The 24,354-nt window shown below is 40.1% G+C and overlaps 1 protein-coding gene across 1 annotated transcript in view; it reads left to right on the top strand.

Annotated features, from left to right (window-relative positions):
- Nucleotides 1-24,354, top strand: part of PGM5 (phosphoglucomutase 5) — a 78,262-nt gene that overhangs the window by 40,265 nt on the left and 13,643 nt on the right. Inside the window, exons 7-9 of the mRNA XM_055699694.1 lie at nucleotides 7,746-7,861; nucleotides 16,377-16,512; nucleotides 17,488-17,671. Coding sequence (XP_055555669.1) covers nucleotides 7,746-7,861; nucleotides 16,377-16,512; nucleotides 17,488-17,671 — 436 coding nt within the window. The remainder of the gene's footprint in view (nucleotides 1-7,745; nucleotides 7,862-16,376; nucleotides 16,513-17,487; nucleotides 17,672-24,354) is intronic.

Here is a 24,354-nt window from a genome sequence, read left to right as displayed (position 1 = left end):
CTGAAGAGCAGGGAAGAGACAGAGGCATTTTGCAGCCTCTTCTCAGAGATCTGCAGCAAAGCTGTGCTGCAGCTGTTGCCCTGCTTGCAAACGTGCTCAGTTCTGCAGTGCTCCCTTGGCTCTGTAGGTGGCTGTGAAGTCAGGCACTTGAAGTTACTTTTACCCCCTGGGGCTGAATCAGAAAGTTGGGACTGGGACACAAATTCATTTACCATTTTTTTGTAAAGTGTCTCAAATAATTTTAAGAGTGCTGTCTTTCTGGTATGTTGCACAAGGTGCTTGTAACATTTGCCTGAGATATTACAGAGTCTGTGTGCAGGAAAACTGGGTGGTGTGAAAGACTGAGCTGTGTGTTCATACCATGGCTTATAGGTGGCAAGGAGGGGTGTCAATGACTGCAGGGACCCACTCTGTGCATGTTTGGGAGCCTGAGTTCTCTGATGAGTGTTCTAACTGTCCTTGTGATGATGCAAGCCTTTTCAAGTCTGCTCCTGCAGGAGACAGAACAAGTCCAATGAGCTTGAAGGGCCCAAAGGGAGATCCTAAGCCTTACATTTGTTTGGTTTAGATATTTAAAGCCAAGGGGCTGACCTTCCACACCGTGGTTCATGTCCTTGCATTATAGCGGTGATTGTACTGAACAAGAATGTCTTCCATGTAGCTCAGACAAGTTTCTAGTATGTCTGGTTGCTGTGTGTTATAAGCCATGAGCAAAGTGGGTTGTGTTTATAGGACTTTGCCTTTCTGCTGCTATAATTTTTAGCTTTGCTGTTGAAAGATTTCAAGCATAGGGAAAGGCCAATGTGAGATTGAGAGGCACGAGAGGATATCGAAACAGTTGGTACTGCAGTTACGTTGCATGAGTGCCAGGAGGCTCCATTGCCAGAAAGGGAACTCAAATTGTCCTGAATATAATCTAACACGGAGATGATTTCTGCAATTAGCAATCCATAACCATCCTTAGAACTATTGTCAGCCAAAGAAATCCACCTGAAGTTATCAGTTTTCAAGACAGGAACTACCCCTGAACACTAGACCTTAATTCAGTGTACCATTAGTCCACCTGCAGAAGCATTTTAGGATTACAAATTTGCAGGGATGGGGAGGAAGCAACACCAAAAAAGTCAGATGTTTTTAGATCCTTTACAGCTCAAGTGTCTTCAGCTGCTTTTTGTTTGTCAATTTCTGCTACTATGATCTTTATCTCTGAGATTTAACGTACTAGAAAGCAGGAAGAAATTTGTCTACTAACTCCCCCCCTCTAGGTCCTGACAGCCTCTCTGCCAGCTATGGCAGTTTACGTCTTATCTTAGTGATATGTCCTGGTTATCTGTGTTGTGTGCGAAAGCTTAGCATTCCTCTGCTTTTTGCTTAATAAATTAAAGGCTTGGAAGCAGTAACACTGTAATACTTGACCATATAAGGGGGGTGATTTTTGTTTTAGTTCTGCTCCTTGCACAATATGCTGTTGAAGCCTTTTAAGGGAAGGCAGTACAGAGAGAGTGAAAACATCCAGAAGCAGAACATCCATTTCACACTACAGTTGGTGCCAGTGCGGGTGCTGTCATTGCTACTGCTGTGAATTTCTCACAGGCTGTGGGAGTTGCATGCTTGAAAAGGAGAAACAGATGAGACTGAAGAAAAAAGTTAAAAACATTTAGTTCATGGCTCCTGCATCTTGAGTAATAATAAGAAAGAAGAGGGAACTGACCAAAGGTGAACTGAATTAGACTTCCAAAGTTGAGAAAGGAAGTAGCAAAGCATCCACAAGAAGAGATCACAGAAAGAACAAGTGGAAACATCACACAGTGAGAATGGGATAGGGACATGGTGGCTAAAAAGGCAATGAATATTGTGTCTAATTTTTCAATGAAGTTAAAAAACAATGCTTTGCAAAAGAAATGTGAATGTTGGAGAGGGAATGAGATAACTAATATCTCCAAAAGTACTCCAAAAGAATGAACCCATGAAATTTTAGGTCTGGTTGCAAGAACACTTCAGTAAATCCATCAATTCAGAGAATGTACTATATGGTTAGAGAAGAGCAAAAGCGGGATCTCTAATAAAGGGATGGAAAAATTGATCTAGACAAACGTAAGTCACTTGTTTTGGTCTCAGAAGTGTCCAGTGTTACAAAAAATTTGAAGCATCTCAGGCAGTAAAATATCAGATAAAATACATTTGTCTGCTAAAGTTAGCCTATGTGAAGGCTGTTATTTTCAGCTAGAGAAATTATTTTCTTGATAAATCAGATGCAGATCCTTACTGGAGATATTTTTTATTCTTTGTGTGAAGAAAGGCTACAGAAGTGGGACAAAAAACTGGTTTTCTTAGTTTCAGTAAAGCTGTAGTGTTGTCTTTAAAGTAAAATACACTTCAGGCCTTAAATCAAATGAGGCCTATATTAGCTGGAGATTAGATAACACAGTCTACTTCAGTGGCTAAGTAGAGGTTTAGAAGACGTAGTGTGAAAACATTTTCTTCTATAGCCAGTAATTCAGAAAAATACCATTACAGAGGTTTGATGTCTTGTGAAATGCTGCTGCCACACAGTACCCATCAATGGCCCGCGTCTGTCCCACAAATTCCTTCAGTTCCTGATTGTTAGGGCATGAGAGTGCTTGCCCTTCTGCAGAGTCAGACTCGGTGCTCTCTGAATTACAGCACCTTGTCAACCTGAGTGTTGGCTCCACAAAGAGAAGTAGCATTGAAAAGTATGTGTCCATGGAACGCCAGTCTGTTTTGAAGCCTGCTCATCCCAGGTGTCTGTGAGCGTCTTTCACATTTGCAGCTGATACCTACAGGTGGTGGAAGACAAGAGACAAGGACATGCACTAGCTGCTTCTGTAGTGATTCTTTCATTAACATCTCTTTCTTCGTCCAGGTTATGACTCCAGGATGGACGTGATGCTACAGTTTACCCTAGCCAGCATTTCACCTACAACGTACAACTTTAGCTAGTCATTTACAACAGTTTAGGAGACCTGCCAGAGAAGGGCCCCCAGTGCTGTGACCTTTACCTTTGTGGTGAACAGGTGACATGACTTTGGCAGTATAGTGTTGATTGACTGATCTGTTCTCAGGAGTTATAAAAGTTTCACTGGGCACAAGAAAGTTAGGTTGCTGCAGGCCAATTGTTTTATCTGAACAATGTGTATTCATTAGGATTTTTTGTGGCATTGTAGAGAATAGGTTGGAGTAAACTTTCCTCTGACTTTCTTTAGTAGAAGTCAGGGTAGTTCTCTGAAGTGAGTCAAAACCACAGTGACTGTGAGACACTTTCAAGGACCACTTTGCTTTAGCAGCCCATCTGTGAAAAACAGTCTGTTGTTTCCACTGAAAACTGAAAGAAAGGTATCACAAGGATATTCCCTTAACCATTTTAAATAAAAGAACGTGTTTTTTTCTGGTGGAAAGTCATCTTTTTATACAGTTTAAGCAGGATAATATTTTTACTGTAGTTCCAAGGAAAATCATTCGGGCTATCTGGAGTTTAAGAACTGGCTTAACAGTTCTGTGTTGGTACTAAACTCTCCAGTAGTTCTGTTGCCTAGTGGTAAAGTAACTCAGACTACTTTCCATGGTTGCATTGTATGTGTTCTCCTTACGTTTTAATAAAAAGTTGGTGGTCAGTATAGGTAGTGTGGGAGTAGCTCTTCAAAATAAAAACAAGAGTGACATTGAACAGTAGGAGGGTAAATTCAACCTTACAAGAATTTATATTTTTCTTTCAACTGGCTTCATTATCTCTCCATTTAAAAACAACTGCTCCTGCTTTTTTGAAATTCACAAAATAGGGTTTTAAATAATGTGTGTAATTGTAAAAAGTACAGTTTACTCTTCTTTGGTTGTTTTTTTTTTCCTTCTCATTAATTAGTATTTCAGCATACTGGGAACATAAATACCCTTAGCTCTGGTATGGGCAAAATAACTGAAGTGATTGTCCTTCAGTTTAGGTCTAAGTGTAAATACTGTTTCCCAGTCCAGCAGGAGCTAATTAGCACAGCACACAGAGAGAAGAAACTTTGTTGTGTGATCTCATTGATGTAGTGAGCACTTAACAATGAAAGCAAGCAAGATTACTCTTTGAAGTCAGTCCCATTAAATGTCTGAGATGACAAGAACCAGAATGTCCACAGTTTGTTGTATTCCTTCCACATAGTTCATGCTCATGGAACCTATAAACACAGGTATATCAGCTGTGTGGTTAGTCATAAATAGAATGTCTTTGCTTTAACTAGACTAGGAAAATGAACCTATTCATATGGCACATTTTTTTCCTGTTTTTATTTATATTTGCTCTGGAAATATATTCCATCCATCAAGTTGGGCCTTTTGACAGCTAACACCTTCACTCAGAGAACTTGGAGATGAGATATTACCCTTACAGGAGCACTACTGCATCAGTATCTTGATGATGATGCGTTATACATCTATATAAGGATGTGCAAAATTTACTCCGATGAGTGAGACCTCTGCAAGGTACAAACTCTTTACAGCACCAGTTCCAAAACTCACTTTCTGAGGGAATTAGTATCCTCTCTGACCAAGAGATCTCATATTATGGTAACCACTTGACTTTCCATTTCTAACTGCCCAAATTTAGGGACTCCAGTGTAAACATAAAGAAAGAAAAGAAGCTTAAAAAGCTGTACATCTTTAGACTTGTTTGAACTGTCCTGTGAAGGTACATTGCTGAAAACATCAGAGACTGTTATTAGTGGATCTGTAATTTGTTATTGATAAAAACCTTGACCGTGACTCACAAACAATTGTTCTTGCAGAATTACAAGTTCCAGAAACCCTTACCCTAAGCATTTGTTTGCCTAGCAGAATAAAGTATTTCCATAGTATCTTTCAAGCTTGTCATGAAGTCATATGCTGCATTAGGTAGTGCTGGAAATCTTCAGTCATACATAGTCATACATAGAAACTGATTTCCAAATTAGCTACCCTTTTGTCTCAGTAGGCACTTCAAAAAAAAAAAAAAAACCTGGCTAATTTTTAGCAGTGACTAGAAGCTCAGATTTTGTCATTTTGTCTACAAGAAAGCAGTTTGGTAATCATAAAGTGATTGTAGTTACTGTCACACAGTTTTGGTAAATGAAGATACTTTTTTTTTTTTTAGTTTCTCTGCACTGAAGTCATACCAGTTATATTTCATTTCTAGAAAAATATAGATGTAGGAGCATTAAAAATCCCTCCCCCTTCCTTCATTTAATCTGTTTTCCCTGGCTTTGAAGACCTAGTAATTTTCCAATTCCAGAATATTAGTTTCCTTCCTCTGAGGATATTTTCCTGTAGTTTGCATTGTTATTTGTTTGATCTGATGCAGCACACTTTTTCTTTTAGCCTGCAGCTTTGAGAATTTTTTTGCACTTTCCTGTAGGAACCCCTCTCATATTTTCTGGGGTTATTCACCTTAAATATCCATAGGTTGCATAAAGGCACATTCTGCATTTATTGAGACTTCCAGTGGCAGTTCTTTTGATCAGTAAAATTGCAATAAAAAAGGAATATGCTTAATTTCCAGTGTACTTCTACTTATTTGCTCTTCTTAAGGTCTTAAGAGTCAAGAACAAAAGAATACTACAAGGGGCAATCTGCCATATTTCAGTATCAACTTTGTGTATGTTTATATGTGTGTTATGTTTGTTGGTTAGTTTGTTTGTTTGTCCTAGTTTGAAGTAAGCCCCATGTCAACAGAATCAACATCTGAATTTTCAGTGCTAGCCTAGTGCATAGAAATCTTTGAAAACCTTTACAGCCCCTCAGAAGCCTTTGGTGCTGGTCAAGATATATCCATCTGAGGCTGTTTGTCCCCAGACTAGAGGAATACAAAAAAGTGAAAGGGAAAGGATTTCCTTCTCCAAAAACAGTACCAGGATATGGGAACATTTCTGCAAGCAGACATATTCCTGCTGTATTGTTAGGCTACCTCAGGACAATTGGTTTTGCTCTTCCAGCATGTGGACCATTGTTTTCTGCTTGATTGTTTTCTACTTTTTGGCAGTACGATCCTGTTCCCAGCCTGTAGTTTCTGTCACACAGAGATTAAATCCTTTTATGTTCTTGCTTTTTGCAGAGCCAGCCAGAAACCTGTTCAGCACTGTGTAACCTCCTTTATGCAACAGCATTTCTGAAGGCAAATAATACAGCTAGTGCTGTATAAACACAAGGAGGTGTACATTTGGGTCTACTGCTAAACTAGGGACCTGAAAATCAAGCTTAGGATTAAACATTTTGATTATTTTTTTTCCCCAGGTATCTTTTAACCTCTTTTCAAATAAGTATCAGCAATTCTTAGTTGTATCTCATTTAAAACCCACTCTTATTACATGTAATCTATAAGTACAAAAATTAACACCTAGGCTGAATAAGAAGAGGCTTAGATAGCAGTGGATATTTATTACATTTAAAAAAATGAATTTGGAGACTTATGACCACACTGATGAACAATTTAAAGATTTCAGGGAGAATTTAATGGCTGAACTGTAATTTAGGTAAATTTCTGTACCAGGTTTTGAAATGATCAGTGTTTGCATATGTGGACTGTTCATCCCATCTACCTTATGCACCTGCTTTAAAACAGAGTGACAGACCATCTGAAAACAGGTGTGTCTCTGTTGATCATGGAGGTGACTGCTTTCATCTTGACACATAACTTCTAGGTGGGGATTGTGTTAAGCACATTGAATCCCACTTTGACCAATCTGTTTTGCCTGGGCTTGACTGCAGTTAAAATTATGGAAATTGTCTCATGTCAAGTATTCTTCTGTGGGTGTGGAATTTAGAAAATGTTTGTTAGCTGCAATAGTTGCAGCAATTCTAGGGACATCGTAGGTCCTTTTTAGTCAGTCAGATTGCTTGACTGTATCTCAAGTCTTATTTTTCATATTAAAAACCAATTGGCTCTGAAAATCCTAGGCACAAAATGAAAACAAGCAAATATAATTAGAAACAAGAGGAATGGTAATACTCATTCTACGTAAATCCTAGCTAGGTAGTACATGCCTTAGAGGATTTGCTTTTTTCTTCTTTCCTGTTTTTTAGTCCAATAAAGGATTTTTTTCATTATAGTTTATAAAAGCAATAACCAGTTAACAACCTGGGGAAGGGAAAACGTACCCAGGTTCTATGGTTGTTTATTTTGATTCTTGAAAAAAGTGGCAGGTCAGCCAGCTAGTGGGAGGTGCATCAGAGGAGACAGCGAAAGTAAGTTAAGACTCAGGCTGAGACTGGGAAAGCTTTTTTAGATGAGGTGCCGCATCATGGAAACATTACTGTATTGTCTTGGCTTTGAACACATGAACAGAAGTAAAGGTGTCTTTCCAGCATAATTGGTTTTGGCTGCCTGTGTTTTGTAAAGGAACATAGTTCAGCATGATGAACTTTCACTAAAATACTAGAATAACAAAACTGTGTATCTATAGATATATGTTTCTTGCTTGTTAAGAAGCGAAAGCTACTGGTAAAACCTATTGAGCTGAGCTCCTACAGTTTCCAAAATACTATACTTAGTGTATAAACATAGCTGGGTTCCTGTTGAAGTCAGGTTCTGAGACAAGGATGAGTTCTGAATGGTGCTGTTGATCTGTTGGTGGTTGGGTTTTGGTTTTTGTTTTCATTTATAGCCCAGCTGTCAGAAGACGTAGCAAGACCTAGACTATTCCTCAGATGGTCTCAGGCCATATGTAAAAAAAGCCCTTTTTTAATAATGTGGTATTTTATTGTGTATTTTCCAGAGTGGCAAAAATAATGAAGGTTCCTGTGTATGAGACACCAACAGGATGGAGATATTTTTCCAATCTCATGGACTCCGGACGTTGCTCACTTTGCGGAGAGGAAAGCTTTGGCACTGGTAAGTAACACATAATGAAAAATTTCCACAGACTTTTAATGCAAACTTATAGTTTTCCTGGGTGCCTTAAGTCAAAGCCAAAAGAATCAGCAAATTAACTTGTCTTGTGCTGGAACAGAGAACTGTCAGTTGTTCACATCTTGAGCATCTTCTTGCAGCTGTAGTGACCGGTACCTTGAGGCATGAAAAATTTGGAAGATGAACATTGAGAAGCCATAGGCAATCTTAGCACTGCCCAGACAGCTTTTGGAGGTGCCTGGCACTCTTCTCTGACTTGAAAGTAATGCACTGTTTCCACCGTAATACTCTTTTCCTAATGTGGAAACCCCACATTTTTTCTTAATGTGATCTGTTGTACAAAATATGAGGATTGGTAAGTCTAATGGTTTGGTTAATCAAACCTGTTGCGGGTGTCCCTTTTTGGAACATCACAATTACTCAAAACTCAGATAAAATCATCATTAGAAGAATATCAGTTACACGTTAGCATCTGTGGTTTCCCTAAGTATTTCTCCCTTATCTGTCCCAAGAACCAGTCAAACCATAGAATGCAGAACGAAAGACAAATTTGAGCCCTCATGAATTCAGTACTGACAGGAAGCATTAGAGCAAACAATTAAAATATGTAGTCTGTAGATCTGCACAAACACGGTTTTGGTTTATGAGAAAAACTGAAAAAATTTCACAGTGTTTCTTTTTTTCTTTTCCTGGATTCTGGCAAAGAAATTCTTTCTTCTTTTTACTTTTAGTAGGGTTATGTTAGAAGTGTTTTTGAATGAGCACACATAGAATAACTTAACCATTTGCATGGCTAATTTATTCTATGTTTTGCTGGGTGGTTATATATTATATATCTGGGTGGACTCTGATGGAAGAACCAAAAATGTGTTAGATTTCTTTAGGTGCCTATCTGTAAAAAGTAAAAGAATTTAAATTAATAGTGGACATTTATTTTCTTTCTGCTGTGAATGGAAACCAGTGTCCCATGATGATCAGCCTGGATGTCTTGGCTTAATTGCTGTGACTGGCACAGATTTGCATTGTCTTGAATGTATGTTTTCAATAGATATTTTTCAAAAGGTGTTTTGCAAGGTCATTGAGTGAATTCTGACTTGGAGAGGGGCAGGACAGTCTCGTACTTTTCATAATGTACTGCCGTTTGTAGTGGTGTGTGGTTAGACTGCCTCTCCATTTGCTCATGAGAGGTCTGGGCTGGGGAGTTTTCAGTTCTCACTGCTTTTTGATGCTTTTTCACCAGGCCGATTCTGTATCCCTTCCCTCTAAATACTGAAGTTCCTCCTGCTCATCCTAAATCAGATATTTCCAGGAAACTTGGGCGGGTCTTGAGGAATCAGTATGACCTCATGAGCACCCAGATTATTTAGAAAAAACCTGCTGCCTTCATCATCAAGCTGAAGAAAGGGAAGTGTGGGTTTTGACTGGAAGGAGCTAGTAAGGGTTTGGTGGTGAGTTCCCGTAGGCTGAGGTACGCGTGGGTGCCTTCGCTCCCAGTGTGCAGCATCTGCTGCTGGTGCAGTTTTATCCGTAGAAGTACGTAGAGCAAGCAGGGGTGGATTCTATATGCCATGACAAACCCCTGCCTCAGGCCTGTTTCTGCATGGGAGGTAAGGCTCCTAGACCCTTGTCATCTGGTAATGTTGAGTGCAACTCTTTCAGATGCTTTCTGTCTTGGGGAGAGGGAAGAATCTTTGGTTGCTTAGTAGAAGGCCTGTCTCCTTTGAGGAGACTTGTCATTAAAATTTTATGGTGCAGTTATAAAAAAAGCCAAATGTCAAATTTCCCTGGCATATTGAAAAGGCACGTTCAGGTCCTGCTAAGCAGGCCATCCCAAGCGTTGGTGGACTTCAGCCCTGCACATCAGTTATATAGGAAACAAGAGAAGTGATTTCAGAGCTTGATCTACTGAAACATGGAGGGCATTGTGATCTGTGTTGGCGTGACTTTATTACCCTGAGTATCAGATGCTTTTTTAAGTTGGGAAAGAGGGACAGGTGTCTCACAGAGGTCAAGGAAGGGCCTCTGGAGTTTGTTCTTCTAGGTAGGCAAGATAATTCCTCTAACTTCTCTCTGTTCTTACACTTGACTTTTTTCCTTTGCTTGTATCCTTCTGTGGGGTCCTAAAACAATTGCATTTTGTTCTATAGCCTCTCTTCAGATTTTGCAGCTCCTGACCTCAGACTAGTCTCTGCATTCCTAGCACTCTCTCTGTTCCTGTCTTAATCTGGTTCTCATATCCTGTCATTAATTCTTCAGATTCCTGATAAATTCTGTCTCTTATGAATTCTAAACATGCTTCAGTAACATTGTTGGCCAGCATGGAGAGCTACACTACAGCATATTCACTTTGTGCATCCCGGTACGTTCTGGACAGATGAACTTTGTTGTACTTGCAGCACTTCTGACCTCCCATTTAAGCCAATGCCATCTGAAGGCTAATCTGAACCCTCAAGGCTCAATCCCATGGGCATCCAGACAGTTGGAGCACTGGGTTTAAATTCCTCAGTGCATGTGTAGCTGCTGTGTAAATGAATTGTGACAGTGCCTACAGGGCAACTATGCAATGACTATGATGCCTAAATTTTGCTTTTCTACCTGCCTTAGCTTTCTTGTAATCTTTAAATTAAATACAGCTGTCTGAAAATATCTCATATGCTGTGAGGTTTATTTGTAAAATGCAGTCTGGTCTGTAGATGACCAATACTTCAGCGATGCAGGCTGTTTTTAGCAATAAATATTTACCTTATTGCGAATCTTTTAATAATGTCCTTAGCCGCGTGACCCTCAAAAGTTTCTGCCAGTATTGGGCATTTGAATCAATTTTACATCTTTCCCCTCAATCATATCTATTTAGGGAACTGAAACTTGGCAGTTCTTTAGCTTTCAGCATGGAATATTTAAATAAATGTACTCTGTAGCTGATCTGAGTGGGAAATTTGTTGTTCTGTGCAAGAGAAAGTTTTACAGATCGTCAAACTAACCGAATAGCACTGGAGACCAATTGCTTGTGTACACAGGTAATCCAGCCTAGCTGGAATTTCCAAATAATACAGAGCCCTGGTTTTACAACATAAGGGATTTTGCTCTGGGAAGTAAATAAAAGCAAATTTTCTGCTATAAAAGGAAAAAAGACTTTGAAAACATCCCATACGGCTGTGTTTCCCAGCCTTGTTTTCTGGCAGCTGATCTTGGAGCTCAACCAGTGCTTTAAAAACTTCTTCCATTTATGTAGTAGTGTGGAGAGCTTGTCAGATGAGGTTAATAGCTTTCTGGTTCTATGACTAATGCCCAGGACACAGTTCAGAGAAGGGCATCATCATCAGCAATTAGTTTCTAAATTTCATCAGCAAACTATTAATCAGGATTCGGGGAGCTCTATGGCTGATTTATCTCTTTGCAGTTTAAGCCACTTCAGTAATTGCTACATCTTTCATAAATTTGCATGCTTCGTGTCTGAATTTCCACATGGTATTAACATCAGCTGCCTTCTCCTGCAAGATTATGTGGAAGAAGAACTAGCGGAGAATATAAAAACGTGCTGCTGCTGAAATGAATGAAAGCCTTAAAAGAGCTGTTTGCTGGTGTCTGTTACAGTAACATAAATCTAAAATAATCTCATTAACTTGAATAAAGGAACAGATCAGAATGCCCCTAAATATCCATTTGCCTAAAATATTGTCAAGTTTCAGATTGCTGGATGATAAATTTGTAAGACTCGAAGTGTGTACAAACAAAATGGTTTACCATGAGTTTGTAATAGTTGTGTCAGTCAGATTTTTACTGTAAAATCACATTTACAGAATGTGGTATGCTAGACAGAGGTGACTAATTTAGGGAAAAGCAGTTGCATTTTCTTCATGAACATGTCTTCTTACTTCTCTATCAGAAATGGAGATCTCCGATACAGAATAAGTTAGACATGTAAAAGACAGCCTGTATGTCCAACAGCTTTCCAGTATCAGAAAAATCATTAATATGAACGTTGTTGCATGATCATATTTGGTTTCTCAGGCTACTGCCTCTCAAGACTTCACTTTACGCCTGTTTAAGCAGAGCATTTCTTTATGAATAGGAAAATGCTTTCAGAGTTTTCCCCAGATTGTTTTTTCTGAGTCTAGCCTTAGCAATTGACTGTTGCAGTAGTAAAAAATAACTTTTGCTACTGTTACATGGAGAAATATGTGACAAATTAACTTAAAAATAAGTTGGCAAAGTAGTTGCAGTTATTACAATTTCCCTTACCAATGGCAAATTAAATACAATGGGATAATCAGAAAAATACTTGTTGACTTCTCGGTTCTGTTGTCTCTTTCTGCTTCAGCTCCTTAAACAGAGCCTGGAATTGATTAAAGCCTTGAATGTTTCAATTAAAAGTATTGCTGAGTATTATGCTGAGGTTGCTGAGAGCCTTTGGGAAGTCAGGAGACTACTAGTATTGCAGTCTCAGGAATCTGTAGTTGCAAGGCACCTTTTACTTGATTCCTTTGCATAGGGCAGCTCTGCCTCTGCAGGTGCACAGCAGCAGATACTGGATCTGTAAAGCAAAGGAGAATGAACTGAGGCAGCAGAACGAGCTCCCTCCCTGGAGTTTCTGCTGTGTGAGCTGAGCGGTAGGAATACGTGAGAGAGAGCAAAGACACCTACAGACAGTGGTACAGTAGGTGAAAACCAGAGTTGGCTAACAGAGCTGTAGCAATAGATTTTGATTTGCTAAAAGAAAGAAGGGAAATAAATAGGACAACATATGTGCATATAGTAACCTGGTTGATGGATGTGCTGGTGAAATAAAAGAGGGGGAATAAACAAGTTCTGAGAAATCCCAGTTGTCAGTTCTCCGCCTGCTAAGAATAATGAACAGGGACACTTCTTGGGCACAGGGGATTATTGTCCCTGTACTCACACCAGCCTAGAGTTTTTAATTGGTGACTTTCGATTCTTGAACAGTTGGGTTTTTTCCATCTTTTCCACCCAGACTTTTGCCTCTGGATTACTTTCCTCCAGTGCGTTCTCCTGGAAAAGCAACAATCTGTATGTCCTGAAGGACACACAAGGACACAGCAGACACATGCCAATGCTGCTAAATGGATCATAAGAATGAAACATGTATGCACTCATCCCTCTTCATATAGATTTATGAACTCAAGGCTCAGAGCACAGCGAAACGCTTTCCAGAAATTCGTCTGTCCATGTTTCACTGGACCATTTTGGTTCAATAAAACATACTTGAAGTGTTTGTTAAATTGAAATACATCTCTTCCTTGGTGTTCATTTCAGACCATTTCACAGTTGTCATGACGTATAGACCATTTTGCTGAACAGATGCTGTGCCTTCCCCTGCGCCATTTGTTAGCCTGCAGTTGGTGGAGTGTTACACAACGAGAGTAAATGATCATTTACATTGGGACAAATTGCTGAGGTGTTTAGCTCAATACCATGTGTCCAGTTCTTGCTGGTGTCTGTTGAGACACTTAGCCTTTTAAGTTGCTGGTAATATCAGCAACAGAGATGACTTTTTAGGTGCAATTGAGTTTTTCAGTGCTAAGGATGAATGGCAGAGGCAGGCAGGTTAAGAAGGGAAGGAACAGCCATGGTGGGGTGATCTTGCTCTTACCAGGGCCCTGCCCCACCCTGCCTACTGTCCAGGACCCCGTGTCAGTGCCTGGGGCCACCAGCCCCTGCCCCAGTGATGCTGCAGCAGGGCCACTGCCCAGCTCCTCACAGCACTGCCCTGCCTGCCCGTGGGCCCCCTGCACCAGGCCTGCCCGTGGTCCCACACCCGGGCCTGGCCTCAGCCCACCCCTGTCCCCAGGTCCCCAGGCACGTCTCTAGAGCTCTCTTTTGGTGGCAATGTCAGAAACCTGCACCATTATCTAGGAACAGACTATTGGCTACAGTAACAATAATCTTGACTGTGCCATCTGCTTTGCCTACAAGTAAGCTGGCTTTATTATCCATAGGGCATATTGTTGGTGTTTCTGTGGAGGGCATCCTTCAACTGATCTAGGGTGTTGTCGCTTCGAGGGAGCAGAAAAGATGAACACCCGATTGTCCGAAGGGCTGTCTTCCTGCGGAGGGACATTTGCTTTCCTTTCCAGTAGCTCCTTATCTGAAGCTATTTGCAAAGCTATGAGAGCTTATAAATAACCCTGCCCTTTTTCTCCTGATTAGCTGGCACTCCATTCTTTCACAGCACCCGGGACTCCGGAGCAGGGAACAGAGCGAGCTGTTGCTCTTCCTACAGCAGCAACTTGAGGACCAGCCCATATCTCTGGCTGATGTAGCAGGGGACTGCCCTTGTTGCAGAGAGCTGGCAGATTGCAGATCAAGGCAGACACAAAGTGGCGGAAAGGAGGTATACTTACCATCATGACAGCTGCTTTGCAAATGCAAAGGAACGTTACCATCTGTCTCAGCTCTTACATCCATCTACAGTATCAATGTCCTTGTTCTCTGCATTACCTAACTCATAGATACAAACAATCTTTGTGTAAGTCTTTTTTCCTCTTCCCAAGTGTTCAGTAACCTTTCCTACACAACTCAGGTATTGTGCTGAAGTAGCAGTTTGTGTGTAATTAACTCTGTGATGGTTAACTTGCTAGATTCAGGGTGTTGGTGGTCTACACCCCCAGGGTTGAACATGACACAAGAAGTGGCAGGCAGAGCTGCGGCAGGCTCAGGATGATGGGTTCTTAGTAAATCTGTGAGTAGCAGGTACTACCGTGACTGTTGCTCTCTCCCAAGAAGAGGAACTGCAAGTCCAAGGCAGCAGCAGTGACTGGAAGATGTATGTCAAGACTGAAACCCTAGGGATCATGGTTGCTCTCTGCCCATTTCATTTTTTTTCCTTATATGCCTTTAATTTTCTGTTGAGAGTTTTTCACAGGATTAACAGCTTCAGTGCATCAGTTTATGTTATGGGAACCATGTCCTCTGCCAGTTGCAAAATGCAGCTATTTTGACAGATGACTCTGAAGAACCCTGCAGGCTGTTAGGTAAAACTACAGCACTGCAAAGCAGTCTTGCTGCCACAGGATTACTTTGTTTGAGGAAGGAGGATATTTCATAGAACAGCTTTTCAACCAAAGACTTTAGATTCCTCTGGAGGATTTTGCTACGTATCTTCTAAAGGCACAGATAGTTAAATTGGTTGCCTCCGTGACTAGTAGGTAATTCATGGAGGAAACAAAACTTCTGAATTACTGCATTTGCTTTCTACTCAGGGTTGCAGTAACGTGTGACTAGACAGAAAATTATAAGGTTGCAGATAACAAACTTCAACCAAATCTAGTACTGTTATGCCAGTGCAATGACCACATAATTGATGTCTCTTCAAGTTTCTTGAGTGTCTTAGCTTATGTAGTGGTCATCAGTATCTACTGAGTGTCAGGTGTCTTCGATCTTAACTTTGTGTTAATTCTTATTCATGCTTTCTTGTGGTTTTTTGGTAATCTGGGTTAGATACATATTGCCACAGAAGTTTGTTCTAAATTATCCAAAAGGAGGGGGCACTTGCTGAGATGACCAAGAATCTTCCCATGAAGGTCTTTTGTTAGAAAATACTGATTGTATTGAAACTTTTTGCTGATTGATACATTCCAGTTTTAACAGGCAGAGGTTAGCCTCATAGAAATATTTCTGGTTAAGATACATTACATGTCTGTTGCAGAGCAACCTATTACTTCAAGTTGGCATTTTGACTTTGGACATGGGAAGTGCAAGATCAAGTCTGTGCTCTTTTGATTTCAGATAATAGACGTGAACTTGTGCCTCCTGTATCTGAGAGTATGTGCTAAATCCTGTGAGGTATTCCAAAATTGTTCCTAGTCTCCATTGTTGGATCAATCTCTTTCTTCTAAACCTAGGAAGTGATTTAGAATTGAGCATCCAAACATCTTTACCACTGAGAGGTATGGAGAAATACAGAAAGGGGAAAAAGTACTATTCTCTTGGTTCTGTTGTGTGGTTTTTTTCCCCAGAAACATTTTTTTTAGGCTTTTGTTTTTTATCCTGATGGGAGGTCATGAACATTCTGGAAATCTTCATTTTTGATTAAATAGGAAAATTCTTTCTCTTCAGCATGGCGGATGAGCAGAGATAAGGAGATGCTGTTGAACTCGACTCACATAACTTAGAACATTCTGGCTTATGGCCAGGGGTTTGCATATCTGGCCCAGTTCTGGGAAATAGTACCAGAGGTGTGAAAACACCCTGTATGTCAGTGAGCAGAAATCATGACTAAAAAATGTTTACCTGCTACTACCATTTCTATTCAAGTACTTGTACATCTTTGTATGTAAGCTTAGAAGTATGGACTTTGCATATATAAGTAAATCACATTTTAAACATTAGTTCTCGTTGGCTTTCTGGAACATACCAGAGTATGGTTGATTACTGTTATGTGACATACAAAGTTAAGCAAGACATATGCCCAGCCTTCTTACTTTGTTTTCTGATTTGCAATGATACCAAATAATGTGCTTTATGTATGCCTCTTCAGGGTCTGATCACCTTCGAGAGAAAGATGGACTGTGGGCTGTGCTAGTCTGGCTTTCAATCCTAGCAGCTAGAAGGCAGAGCGTGGAGGAGATTGTCAGGGATCACTGGACAAAATTTGGCCGGCACTACTACTGCAGGTGAGAAAAATGAGGAAAAGGCGCAGGAACTTCTGCAGTTGATAGGACAATTCTGCTGCAACCATGGCTTGTTTAGCTGTGCTCAGCTGCATTTAGGTGTGCATTTACTGTGTCCGCAGAATGAAAATCTGCCACAAATTACCACTGTTCTGTGGGGAGGTTTTTTATGATGAGTAAGTGGCAGCAGAAGTTATTTACTTACTGAAGGAGCAAAGTATGTATGTCACTTACAGTATCTCAGTAATTAAATTTTCTGATATTGAATGGCAGAAGGATTTGAATTACTTACTTGTGGAATCTGTAGGCATGGCATGTTACATGGTGTTGAAAAAAAATTAAAATCCCAGCAAGATTTACTCCTGCATTTGTTTCTGTACATGCTTCCATGTGACAGTTTTAATGAGAACTTGAACTATGCCTACTGTTAAATCAGGAGAACTCCAAAGTTCCAAACATCTACTTATCTTTATTAAGGTCTCAAAAGGATGAATTCTGTCATTTACATCTTAGCTTCTGCCCCTCTCTTTCTCTCAGAATAGACTTAACACATAAGAGTTTACATATCCATAAGGTCCTTTTCACACACCAGTTCCTCAAAACTTGTAGCGAAGTTTTCTCATTTTCACATGACTGTTGAGCACTGCACAGATTCTGTCCTTAGTCCTGGAAAGCTAGCTGTGCATCAATGGCATTTTCTATGCTACTTCAGAAACTGTGCATTTTCTAAATGATTTCTGTTGACTCAAAGTCAGGTGGCCAATGTAGAGCTGTGATGCCCACACATAATTGTCTCATTGCACATTGCATGCATGTGCTGGTTTAATTCTCAATCAGTACTTCAGTGGACCACCTCTGATTTTTGAAGTGAGCAGTAAATTGCTGACTGTGAGTATATTGAGTTCTCTGAAAGCAGAAATGTTTCCTCAGCTGCAAGGGACTTACTTCTTGGTTCTACTTTTTTTATATATTTGCAAGGTTTGATTATGAAGCACTGGAACCCAGAACAGCATACTTCATAATGAGAGACCTGGAAGCTTTGACCACTGACAAATCATTCAGTCATCAGCAGTTTGCTGTGGGTAACAATATCTACAGTGTGGAAAGAACAGACAGCTTTGAGTACATAGATCCTGTGGATGGCACTGTGACCAAAAGACAGGTATGGTTGTAGTGATGGAGTAACGAAGTTTTGTGGCTGTCATAATGTCTCTAACAGTGTTGTTTCTAACGTTTGGCTGGCAAACCTCTCCATTTATTTATAGGATGGTGTTTTCTTTGCTCTGATAGATACCACATTTCCTACTTAAGATTAGCTTTTCTGGGTAAGATAATCCACCTCTGGTTTCGCTTGCACTTACTGTGCAAAACTGGAGGCACTAGTGTAACAGAATGTAGGAGGGGCATATGCAGGAGTCCCTGTTGCCAGCAATGCACATATAGGAAGGGTTCCCTTTCCTGAACAATGCAAAGTGTTACGTAGAAAGATAATCTTGCTTTTTCTGTTTTCTGTCTGAAATCTCCACTTGCTATACATGACAAAAAAAGCTAAATTTTATTGCTTTTTATGATCCACAGGATCTGCAAAATTAAAGCACAGTATCTGTTGTAGCCAATAGCATGCAGAAGACTTCAGTGGATTGTACCATATGGGGGCACGTTTGACTTCTCTAGACCAAATAACTGGTTCTCTGTTCCTTCTGGGCTGTATCCATAATGAGATTCTTTACTATCAAGAACTGCAGTTCAAACTGAGCCTTCAGTGTTTAGAATGTCGTTGTGTGCTCAAAACTAACCATGTACTTTGCCAGGTGTAAATGTATATTCAAACATCTTAAATATGAGCTATGACTCATATTAAAATGTTTTCTGATTTAATGCTGTTTATTTTTATTGTCTTACTTTCTCTGGTTTGTAAATTACTTGACCTGATCAGACCCTAGTAAATGATATTACAAGCCGTTAAAACTATTGTCGTGCCATTCTACTCAGAGTCTTTATAGTTTCCATTCATCATTGCATCCAGAAAACATAAGCAGACCACCTGCCACTGAGCTACTGTCTGTGCGTATTACTGATGAAACAAGATTGGAGGATATTGTCATATTCAAATCCACTGGAAAATTACAGGCGTGGCAGACTTGTGCCCCTTGTACTTTTAAAAAACAGCTTGTGAATTTTCAGTGCACTTTTCTTTCCCTCATTTTTCAGCCAAAGCCATTGTCCTAAATTGGAATATAATTGCTAATCATATCACCATGTTACACAAACAGAGAAACATGACTTGGCCTGTTTTCAAATGGACTCCAGAAATGAGCCCAAAAACCAGAAAGCATGTCTTTACATAGGAGAAACACGTATTTATTGAGAGCACAGTTCAAGCAGTTTGTCTTTTGGCAAGGACACATTCCTGGCTTCATGTGTCTGCAGCCTTGGTGGGATTCTGCATGTACAATGAAACAACAGTTCACTGCTACCATTTTCCTCGGGTAGCTGGCTCTTCATGTAAATGCAGATGCCCCTTTCTGACTGTCATGAGCTTCATGCAGCTGTGTTTTCAGGAACTTGTTAAAAATTTTGTTCCCCAGTAGGCAGGGGAAAGAGATTTATATTCAGTGTAACTGCACTATGTCTCATGAATGAGAGGCTGGCTACATGATAATTAATTGGTGTTAATAAACAGCAGGTTCAGCACAACAACAAAATAGGCAGCAAACAATACACTCAGACTCTAGCTTCTGATTCATACTGACTGTTGAAACCCATGAATATTGTTTATCACAGTGCAATAATAAGGCATAAAATTAAATGTTCTGCTGTTCCTGAAGACTGTTTTAATTTTTAAAGTCTTACTGTGCTAGCCTTTGCACACATGAGCATGTAATAGTGCTGTTCCTGAGGATCCTCCAAGCAGAAATGATACCAGTTGCATTTTTGTGTGAAATCTGAATTAGAAGGATGAGAATTACAAGTTTCTTACTATAATGGTTAACTTTGAGCTCTTTAATGAAGCGTTCGTATATTCTAAGATTCACATAATAAAACTCTGGGGCTTTGTCATTAGAAGTTCATTAGTATTTTCTCACTCCTTTGTTAGATTTGGGGGTGTAAATGTCTCTGCATGTAGTCTTGCGGGTTTTGTGTTTCAGTTTGAGCAAGAGTCAGGAATCAGGCATTGGAAAGGTTGGAAAAAAGCTATTTCAGTTAACTCTCCAGAGATAAGGCAAAAATTCTTCTCTATTCAGAATGACATTTCAATAAGTATTTTCCTGTCAGAGTATTGAATGTGGCTTGTAGAGGACACTGAAGGGTCCACAGAGGAGCAAATAAAAATTGTTATAATCACAGTATTTTGAATTAAAAGTATAGCCGTTTTGCATGCTCCTAATTTATGTAGGTATCTCTGTGTCTTACGTATTGCTGCTAGGGTAGATTTTTTACTGGTGTACTCCCTGCCATTATATTTTAATAATGTTTTTCCAAATCCTAAGATATTTTGCTTTAAGTTTGCTGCTTAGTCTTGTTCATACTAACTTGATCTATGCTAATGTATTATTATTTGCTTAATTATTAAATTGGTAACTGGAAAAAATCCCAGACTACTGGAAATCAAACTACATAGTACAGTATGTAGTAGGTTTAGTGTCTGAGTGCTTCATAGATACTAGTACATCAGGGTGTTTAACTTGATTGTCATGTAAGACAGAGAAATCCCTGTGAAGCTCCATCTTCATCACATCAGCTTCAAAGCCACTGGATTAACCATGGAACATAATTTTGTTTCGGAGCTTCCACACAGCTCATTAATATCCATTAGCAGGCCCAATTTGCCTAAACTAAATATCTGCAGATGTTCAGAGCTGTACTGAACCTTTTCATCGACTTCCTCCCAGGGAAAAACTATCTGTCCCCAGAAGAAAACATTCTTGGTGACAAATAGTGTGCCCTATTTTATTAAAACTGGAAGTTACTCTGTCCTGTGGGCTTTTCAGTGTGTTACTCTTCTTTCTTTTCCTCTTGCATTGGTTTGTAACTTCTGCATTTAAAATTTCATGTCTCATTGAGCTGACACCTTCTATATAAAAAATGGCAAATATCTAGCTTTAAATTAATGAAATTTATGTGAGGTGAAAAAATACCATAATGACAAACAGTGAGTAGGCTGCTTGCAATTTCACCAGCTTGCTTTGACCTTGCTGACCACAAAAGCTCAGAAATGTCAAAAAGGAAAATTTTCATGTAGTAGACTGGATATTCTGTAACAGGCTGGGAAACCCTGTTTAGTTTTGTCTTTACACAAGATCCAGAGTGACAGGTTATTCTCCAGGCAATACTTTTTTATATTTATTTGGTAACAGTGCTTTTGGCTGATTTTCTTTTTGGTTTTACCAAATGTTTGTAATTCACAGCTTTTAGGTATAATTTCCAGAAAACAGTGAGGAATGTAAAAATTTAATAGCTCTCATTGATTTCTGTGGCCTTCCTGAGTGAAAAACTTTGCTAGTGCTTAAATAACTGGGGGTTTTTTAAGGAGTACAGCCATTGTGTCTCTAATTCCCTTGTACAGAGTATCTTCTGCAGTATGGCAGGAGTCCTAGTCTTACAGACAAATATTAGCTGTCATGATGCATGTGTAAAGATCAATACTGTCAGTCCTGTGTCCCTAAGAAATGCAAAATGAATAAAATAATGTCAGAAATAGTACAGTCAACTGTCTGAATGCTGGTCTTGTGTCTATTTATATTGCATAAACAACCCAAGTGCTATTAACTGTAACATCAGACTGGCCACAGGTGCTGTAGTTTGGTGGAGCATTTTTGTGTCATGGAATTATGGGAAGAGTTATGGGGAGTGTTTATAAATCCTTTTTATTCTGAAGACTGTAATTTAATGAGTGGTGAGACTTCAGATGTGCTAAACCAAGTAACAATATGTTAGTGTTATTGTTGCCAGGTAAACAGGGAGTATATGGAAAAGTATTCAAGTCATCTTGCTAGTCATGTCATTGTGGGAGTTGCTAGGAGTATGTAAAATGCTTGTTCAGTCTTTGGAGAGGAAGACTCACATGCTGTTATGTTCACACTTTAATTTTGTGCAGATATGTCAGACTCCCTTCTTTCTCTCCTAAAGCTGATTGATGTTAATGTTCTGTACTTTGTGCTGCTGGTCCTGGGTTTGACAACCATTCAAAACAAACGGTACCCAGAACTGTGAAACTTCCTTTTATCTTCTTTCTTTTCACTGCCATAAAGTTAAGTGTAATGAGCATTCAGCAAGATACAGCCCCTTGTGCACAGGATCGGATCATAAAAAACTTTCTATATAATTCTAGGTGTCCAAGGTGAAATCTTGATTCTTTTGAAATCAATGGCAAAACTCCCATTAGCATCACTTGAACCATCTCATTGCGAAGTTGGCTTAATAGCAAATATTACAAAAACAAGCTCTAAGGCTCAATCTTCCAAATGTAAGCTTTTCTATGTTTGTCACTTATGCCGTACATTTTGAGGCTTCTAGATAAACTTATGTTGCCGAAACATGTTAAAATTAATATATAATACCATACTAGTACCTGAAAAGAGTTTTAGGGTGTCACCAGTTAAGAGATGGAAAATATCTCTTAAGCCATCTAATCCAACCCTTTATCCGTTTTCCTGTTGTATATTTTCTAGTGTTAATGAGCATTTCACAGGAAATAAGTGGACCTGTTGGAGCAGATCCAGAGGAGGCCCACAAAAATGATCAGAGAGATGGGACAGCTCTCCTATGAGGACAGGCTGAGGGAGCTGGGGTTGTTCAGCCTGGAGAAGACAAGGCTCCAGGAAGACATTATTGCAGCCTTTTAGTACTTAAAGGGGGCTTGTAAGTAAGATGAGGACAAACTTTTTAGTAAGGCCTATGGTGATAGGGCAAGGGGTAATGGTTTTAAACTAAAGGAGGGTAGATTCAGACTAGATATAAGAAGGAAATTTTTTTACGACGAGGACAGTGAAACACAACAGGTTGCTCAGAGTGGTGGTAGATGCCCCATCCCTGGAAACATTCAAGGTCAGGTTGGACTGGGCTTTGAGCAACCTAATCCATTGCAGGGGGGTTGGACTAGGTTTGTAAGGGTCCCATCCAACCAACCCATTCTAAGATTCTGTGATTATCAATGAAACAATGCTTTATGTGGTGTTGAAGATGTTTTGGCATATACCTACGGAAACAAAAGTTTCTACTTATAGTTTAGAATATAGGAGCACTGTGTTGCTAAGGTCAGTGTCTTCTCAAGCTGCTGAAGAAACTGGAAGAATAAAATGCTTCTCTCTTAATTCCCTTCTCCCATTTTTTAATGGTTTACTGCCCATTAAAAGTAACGAGGATCTCAGTTTATGCACTAGGCATTTGACAACAGCAGAACTAAAACGGGCAAATAAGGTTCAGTGACTGCATAGCGGAGGTGGCACTTAAAATCATAGAATCATAGAATCATTTAGGTTGGAAAAGACCTTTGAGATGATCAAGTCCAACCATTAACCCAGGACTGCCAAGTCTACCACTAAACCATGCACCACATCTACACATTTTTTAAATACCTCCAGGGATGGTGATTCCACCACCTCCCTGGGCAGCCTGTTCCAGTGCTTGACTACACTTCAATATTTTCTAATATTCAATCTAAACCTCTCCTGGTATAATTTGAGGTTGTTTCCTCTTGTCCTGTTGCTTTCAAGGACAAGAGGGAGAAAGATTTACCCCTTTCTTTCCAGCAGTGTGGCCAGGGAGGCCAACAGCATCCTGGCAGAAGTGAGATGAAGAGACTTACCTCCACCTGTCTACAACCTGCTGTCAGGTAGTTGTAGAGAGTGATGAGGTCTTCCCTGAGCCTCCTTTTCTCCAGGCTAAACAGCCCCAGTTCCCCCAACTGCTCCCCATAGGACTTGTGCTCCAGACCCTTCCCCAGCCCCGTGGCCCTTCCCTGGACACGCTGCAGCCCCTCTACGTCCCTCCTGCAGTGAGGGGCCCAAACCTGAACACAGGGTTCGAGGTGCAGCCTCACCAGTGCCCAGTGCAGGGGGACAGTCCCTTCCCTTGCCCTGCTGGCCACACTGCTGGGGACACCAGCCAGGGTGCTGCTGGCCTCCTTGGCCACCTGGGCACACTGCTGGCTCATGCCCAGCCGGCTGCCGACCAGCACCCCCAGGCCCTTTCCCACCAGGCCCTTTCCAGCCGCTCTGCCCCAGCCTGTAGCGCTGTGTGGGGCTGGTGTGACCCAGGTGCAGGACCCGGCACGGAGCCTTGCTTAGCGTAAGGGCACCATTTACAGAAAGGTAATTAGACTGTGTGTTAGTGCAGAATTGGTAGATTATTGAAACACCACAACTATTTAACTGTGCAATTTAGTCCTTTAACATTAATAGCCTTCCTGTATGGAAAGTCTGTTGACTGTGGATCCAAGTATATGGTCTGTGTTCTGTGGAAACCTGTATTCATGTATGCAACACAAAACGGAGGAGGAGGAAAGAAAAAAAAGAGGTGAAGATGGAAGTAAAGAGCAAATTCACAGTTAATTAATAACAAATCCTTTTTGTTCAATACACAGTTAATATGCATTAATTAGAGTAGTTGAAATTAATTAACATCTTAAATTAAGTTTCCCAAGTTGTACTACAGACTTTCATTGAAATTCTTGTACTCTGATATTGATGCATGGTATGTGAGGGGTAGCAACTGATGCCGTCTTTTGTATTCACTACTGACAACTGGGTTTTGGTCCTGGGATCCTGTAGCTGTTTATTAGGCCACTGATCCTTGTTGATCTTGTAACTATTTCTCAGGCCATTGATTTTGTGCTCTGCCACA

Source organism: Falco cherrug, chromosome Z, assembly GCF_023634085.1.
Source record: "Falco cherrug isolate bFalChe1 chromosome Z, bFalChe1.pri, whole genome shotgun sequence".
Classification (NCBI taxonomy): domain Eukaryota; kingdom Metazoa; phylum Chordata; class Aves; order Falconiformes; family Falconidae; genus Falco; species Falco cherrug.
Note: the sequence above shows the minus strand (reverse complement) of the source record. Positions and strands in the feature narration are given on the sequence as shown.